This window comes from Grampus griseus, assembly GCF_964374135.1.
Source record: "Grampus griseus genome assembly, chromosome: 12".
Classification (NCBI taxonomy): domain Eukaryota; kingdom Metazoa; phylum Chordata; class Mammalia; order Artiodactyla; family Delphinidae; genus Grampus; species Grampus griseus.
Genome location: NC_139006.1, coordinates 34,379,477 through 34,386,042, shown reverse-complemented (window position 1 = coordinate 34,386,042; position 6,566 = coordinate 34,379,477). Strand labels below are relative to the sequence as shown.

Here is a 6,566-nt window from a genome sequence, read left to right as displayed (position 1 = left end):
CCTTTGGTTGTGTCATCTTGGTTCACTCCTTGCTGCCACCACTAGACGGGCACTCATCTGTTTCCTGGGACACGGTTCTAGGCCTCTCTCCAATTCCTCCCAGGGTCTCCAGCATGATTTCTTCTCTCTCTTTGCAGCCGGCACAGAACAAATAGACCAGTGAGAGGACAGAACGCAGATGGCATATCTCTCATATAAGTTACCTATTCAGGTTGCTTGCTTACTTATTCATTTAATAAACATGTATGGATTCCTTTCCAACCCAGGCAGGGCAGGATGGCTCCCACAAAGAAGGGTGGTGAGAAGAAGGGCCGCTTCACCATCAACGAGGTGGTGACCAGAGAATACACCATCAACATTCACAGGTGCTTCCATGGAATGGGTTTCAAGGAGCGTGCCTCTCGGGCACTCAGAGAAATCCGGAAATTTGCAATGAAGGAGACGGGGACTCCAGATGTACACATTGACGCCAGGCTCAACAAAGCCATCTGGGCCAAAGGAATAGGGAATGTTCCATACCGTATCCATGGGCCGTTGTCCAGAAAGTATGATGACGATGAAGTTTCACCAAACAAGCTCTAAACGTTGGTTACCTACGTACCTGTCACCACTTTTCAAAAATCTACAGCTAGTTGATGTAGATGAGAACTAAATGTTGATTGGCCAAGAAAGGTATAGAACGGCCAAAACCAAAAACAAACAAACAAACAAAAATGTATCGAAAACCTACCATAGGCTGAAAACTTGCTCTGGAGATGCAAGACCTCAAGAAGTTCACAATCTAGTGGGAAAGATAGACTTTTTTTTTTTTAAATATATGATTGCGATAGTCTGATGAGTGTTAATGTAACCTAAGGCCAAGGTAACATAGGAGCATTTACAAGGGCATCCAAACCAGACTAGGGGTGGTACCGATCACATAGGTGACCAAGTTGGGACTGGACGGGCGTGCCGGAGTCTGCCTGTGGGCCCCATGGGAGACGGGGACTGAGTGTGTTATTGCTGGTTGGTGACAGGAGAGTGGCTGCTGTGAGGGGTGTAGGGCATTTCACGATGAGATAGTAACATAAAATGAGAAATGACCACAGCTCATCAGGAACCGCAAATTGCCGGCATGGCAGAAACGTAAACTCTGAGACAGGATAGGGAGTATAAAGGGAAGAGGAGGGGCTTTACATGTCTGGCTAAGGCATTTTTGAAAGGATCAAAGTGGGAGAATGACAAGACTTAACAAGATATGCGTTTTCAAAGATAATTGAAAGCGGTAGATATTGGGGTGGGAAATGTTAGAGGTGGGAGACCAGTTAAGTGGCTTCTGCGACATTTCAGCCACGGGGGGGATGAGGTGGTGAAGGGGGGTGGCAGTTACAGGAAAAGAGAAGAACAAAGGTGAAACCAACAGCAGGGGCAACTCTGTGACCTTCCTTCCCTGACACAATGGGATTAGGATGTCATTGCAGGTCTACCCGAAAGGAGCTTAGAAGAAATGACCAGACAGTATCCAAGCACGTGTCAGATCAATGTCTAAGTAAGTAAGTAGCTCAAAGTTAACTAAGAAGAGGCAGGTAAGGGATAAAGCCAGCTGGGATGGAGAGTGTAGGGAGAAAGTGCAAGCAGATAGATACCATGGGAACCTGATTTAGTGGGACCCTTGCAGCTGGTGAGTGTTCCAGAAGCCCTAAAGGAACCAATACGGAACACATCTATGGGTGTGGGGAGGGGTCTAGGGTCACTTACCTCCTGACTTGGGTCACTGGGTGGGTGGAGATACAGCAGTGAAAGGTAGAAAGTTCAGGAAGAAAGACTTTTGGGAAGAAGATAATGAGTTGAGTTTTGAGCTTTTTGGATTTTAGACGCTTGATGGCCATCTGAGCCACATTCACTCTGGAAAGCATCTAGGCAATGCAAGAGATGTGATGGAAGCTAAGAGAAAAGAGTCTCAAGAAAGAAGAAACAATGAAAATGTCCATTGCTTCAATGAAATAAAATAGGTGTCCATCTGATTTGACAAAAGGAAAGTAACCAGTGATCTTAGTGAGAATGTTTTTGGTAGCGTGGTGTTAGAAAGTAGATTACCAGATCACCTCCGCTGAGGACCTGAGGGAGAGAAGAGAAGGTTGTTGCAGTGGGAAGTCAATTTGATGCAAAGTTTACCTCCAATCAGGTGACCAACCGTCCCTGTTTGCCCAAGACTGAGTGGATTCCCAGGGTGCTGGACTTTTAGTGCTAAGACTGAGAAAGTCCTTGGGCAAGCAGAACAGATTGGTCACCCTGCCTTCAATCCCACTGCCAGAAAGGCTGTCCAAGAGTTCATGAAATAGGCTCAGATAAAATGAAGATGCTTGGGACTCCCCTGGTGGCGCAGTGGTTAAGAATCGGCCTGCCAATGCAGAGGACACGGGTTTGAGCCCAGGTCTGGGAAGATCCCACACGCCGCGGAGCAAGTAAGCCCATGCGCCACAACTACTGAGCCCGCGTGCCACAACTACTGAAGCCCCTGCACCTACAGCCTGTGCTCTGCAACAAAGAGAAGCCACCTTAATACGAAGCCCGTGCACCACAACGAAGAGTAGCTCCCTCTCGCCGCAACCAGAGAAAGCCCGCGTACAGCAATGAAGACCCAATGCAGCCAAAAATAAATAAATAAATTTATTAAAAACAAAAGAAATTAAGATGCTTGAGGGAATTCCCTGGTGGTCCAGTGGTTAAGACTTGGCACTTTCACTGCTTTGGGCCCGGGTTCAATCCCTGGCTGGGGGAACTAAGATCCCACGAGCCGTGTGGCGTGGCCAAAAAAAAAAAATTAAGATGCTTGAATCACAAGGTTTACTGAATAAATTTAAAACGCACAGCAAGAAACAAAGGGAAAGAGATGAAGGATGCTATCACCATGAAGATAGGGTGCAAGTTGGGTGTATGAGCCACAGCTCTCTCTCTGTCTGTCCCTGTCTGTCTCTCTCATCTTCATTCCCTGCTGCCAGTATGGTCACAAGGTCCAGAGTTGAGGGTGAGCAAGGGGACTCAACAGACTGAAAGTATCTGGAGCCAACACATGCTTACTCCTTCCAAGAGATGGAGGGACAGATAGCTTGGACACAACTGAAACTCACCAATAAGTTGCTGAAAAGCTATGGATTTATCTGTGTATCTTGGGCAGAGGTTACATGTGGCATAAGGATGATACATGATCTGTGCTTTATTAATGTTTTAGGTTTAAGTGGTCCTTCTATCCCTTCCTATCTACAAGTAGTGCTCTGGTTTGTTCCATCCTTTTCGTCTATGTTTATCAAACATATGCTCTGTTTATATTTATATTTAACAGATTTCTAACTTAGCACATTTGCTATCATTCCTCAATATGTTTTATGAGTTTCATCTGTTATTCTACTTGTTTGTTTCCCTTGTTATTTACAGCACAATTGAATATTCTCAAATAACGTGATAAAATCATGTTATAGAAGTGACAATAGCACCAGTAGACTTTTCATTCTCGAAACTTGGCTGTTGTGAAAAAAGAAAGAAAAAGTATTTACTAGAGGGATTTAGATAATCGTAAGAAAAATTTTTTTTAATAAACTGAAGTCACCAAGTCAGAACATAAGGTGTTTCAACCAGAGACATGAGAAGTTAATTGACAAAGCATGATCCTTGGGAGAGTATAAAAGGATGGAATCCAGATCAGGTGGGAGATCTCATCCTCTTAGACTAGAGGGGAGAAGGAATAATAGTGGACAAGACAAGTGTGTTTCCAGTGGTGGACTGGGTTTACCATTATGTCTTAGTTTTCTTTGTGAAGTAGCTTGGCCATTAAACAATTATTTCCAGGCACTGGTTGATTTACAAATATTTACTTTTTTTAAGGTGTGGTGGCCTTGTAATGTATCGATTTGGCTATGCTGAACTACTTTCCCTAGAATTTCATTTCATGTATATTTTGGGTTATGGTGGGTCCCAAGGGAGATTCTTGTGAGATTTGGAAGGCAGACAGGAAAGGGCAGCCGTTCTGTAGCTCACACACGTTGCTGCAAATGTGCTGACTCACCTCATCAGCATGAAGCAGCAGCGGCACCAGCTCTACTTCCCCTGAACCAGGTGCCTATGTTCAGTTCCAGGAGGAAGGGCAATGTCAATCATCGTGGGTTTCAGTGTGTCCTGGGTTGCAGCACGTTCTTGATCTTCCTCAATTTACATCCATTTTCCCTTCGTAACTCCCCACCATCTAGACTCCAGGCTCCAGTATCAGTGAGAAGACTTACAGAGATTGTTTAACCAGTCCCAACAAATGTGTAAGGCCAAACTCCTATAATATAATCTCCGGAGACCATGCTTGAGTTTATGCTAATGACATGACTCAGGACAGGGGCTGTCCACGTCAGAAAGATCAGCCTTATGATTAGAGGGTTAGGATTTTGAGCCACATGATATCAACCCAACATTTAACCTCCAGGGAGGGTGAGGAGGGCTGAAGACTGAGTTCAACCACATGGCCAGTGATTCAATCGATCATGCCTACAAAATGAAACCCCAATCAAAGCCTTGCACGTGGAAGCTCTGCTGACTTTCCTGGTTGGTAATCCTGTATCAATGAGCCAGGAGGGTGATGCTTCCTAAGGACATGGAAGCTTTGCATTCAAGACCCTCCCGACATTGCCCTGTGTGTCTCCTCATTTGGCTGGTCTTGAGTTGTATCTTTTATCATAAAACTGTAATCATAAGTATAGTGCTTTCCTGAGCTCTGAGTCATTCTAGCAAATTATTGAATCTGAGGGGGTAGTGGAAACCCGTGAATTTGTAGCCAGTGGTCAGGAGCATGGGTGACCTGGGGACCCTGGACCTTATGGCTGGTGTCTGAAGTGAGGGGGTGTCTTGTGAAGGAATGTGCCCTTACACTGTGAAATTTAACCTAAATTCAGGTACTCAGTGTTAGGATTGCACTGCAAAGAGAAAATAATATAGTAACCTCCCATGTGGGCATCACCTAGCTACAACAGTAATCAACTCACGGCCAATCTTGTTTCATCCATAACCTCCACTGTGGGATTACTTTGAAGCAAATCCCTGTTGTGATAGGATTTCATCCATAAATATTAAAGTAGATATCTCTAAAAGATAAGCCTCTTCTTTCTTGCTAATAACTACAATACCATTAATTTATTTTTAAAAATTGATTCCCTAATATCATTGCATACTAATAGTCAGTGTTCAAATTTCCCCTATCATCTCAAAAAAATTTTTTATATCTGGTTTGTTCAAATCCAAACAAGTCCCCACATTGCATCTTGTCAACAGACCTCTTAATCTCTTTTCATCTGTAGGTCTCCTTAACTCTCTCTTTTCTTGCAATTTATTTATAAAAGATACTGAGTGTCTTTTCCAGTAGAGTTGTATTCTCAAACTTTAAAGTACACACAAATCACTAGGGGATTTTTTTTCTTTTGCTTATATAAATGCATTTTTAATTTTTAAAATTCTTAAATTAATTTTTATTGGAGTATAGTTGCTTTACACTATTGTGTTAGTTTCTGCTGTACAGCAAAGTGAATCAGTTATACATATACATATATCCCCTCTTTTTTGGATTTCCTTCCCATTTAGGTCACCATAGAGCACTGAGTAGAGTTCCCTGTGCTACACAGTAGGTTCTCATTTGTTATCTATTTTATGCATAGTACCAATAGTGTGTACATGTCAATCCCAATCTCCCAATTCATCCCACCCTCCGCCTAGGGCATCTAATTTTAAAAGTAGATTCTGCTTTAGAAAGAAAATTTGGGGGCTTCCTTGGTGGTTCAGTGGTTAAGAATCCGCCTGCCAATGCAAGGGACACAGGTTCGAGCCCTGGCCTGGGAAGATCCCACATGCCGCAGAGCAATGTGTGCCACAACTACTGAACCTGCACTCTAGAGCCCGCGAGCCACAACTGCTGAGCCAGCGTGCCACAACTACTGAAGCCTGAGCACCTACAGCCCGTGCTCCGCAACGAGAGAAGCCACCACAATGAGAAGCCCGTGCACCACAATGAAGAGTAGCTCCCACTCGCCACAACTAGAGAAAGCCTGCACAGCAACGACGACCCAACGCAGCCAAAAATAAAAACAAACAAATAAGTAAATAAATTTATTTTTAAAAAAAGAAAATTTGTTGTGGGGCCCAAGATTCTGCATTTTCAGCAAGCCCCCAGGTGAAGTGGATGCTGCTGGTCCATGAACCACACTCAGACTAGCAAACTCTGGAGCTCTCTACAGTCTGGATTTTGATGATTGCATCCCCGTGATGTCATAACCATGTTTCTCTGTCCCCTCTCAACTGGTGGTCAGGCCATCTGGATGAAGGGGAAGTCCATTGTGTGTAAAGCAACCTGTTGTGTAACTTTTAATGCTCCTTCAAAAATGTATACTTAAGCAATCTGAAAGTTTTCCAGTAGTATTTTTCTCACCCTCCCAACCCTTTTCTGTGTTCTCTCCCATTTAAAGTTTATGCCCAATGTATTCCAATGGCACTCAGTAAAAATACTTTTTAGGGAAAGGAGGGAATATATCCAGTGGTTGTAAAGTTGGAGGACATAC

The 6,566-nt window shown here is 43.7% G+C and overlaps 1 protein-coding gene across 1 annotated transcript; it reads left to right on the top strand.

Annotated features, from left to right (window-relative positions):
* Positions 1 to 276: 276 nt before the first annotated feature.
* Positions 277 to 582, top strand: LOC309831183 (large ribosomal subunit protein eL31-like; the record flags this gene model as incomplete). The annotated part of the gene is made up of 1 exon (XM_082668180.1): positions 277 to 582. The coding sequence occupies one exon, from the start codon at positions 277 to 279 to the stop codon at positions 580 to 582; it is 306 nt and encodes a 101-aa protein (XP_082524306.1).
* Positions 583 to 6,566: the final 5,984 nt, after the last annotated feature.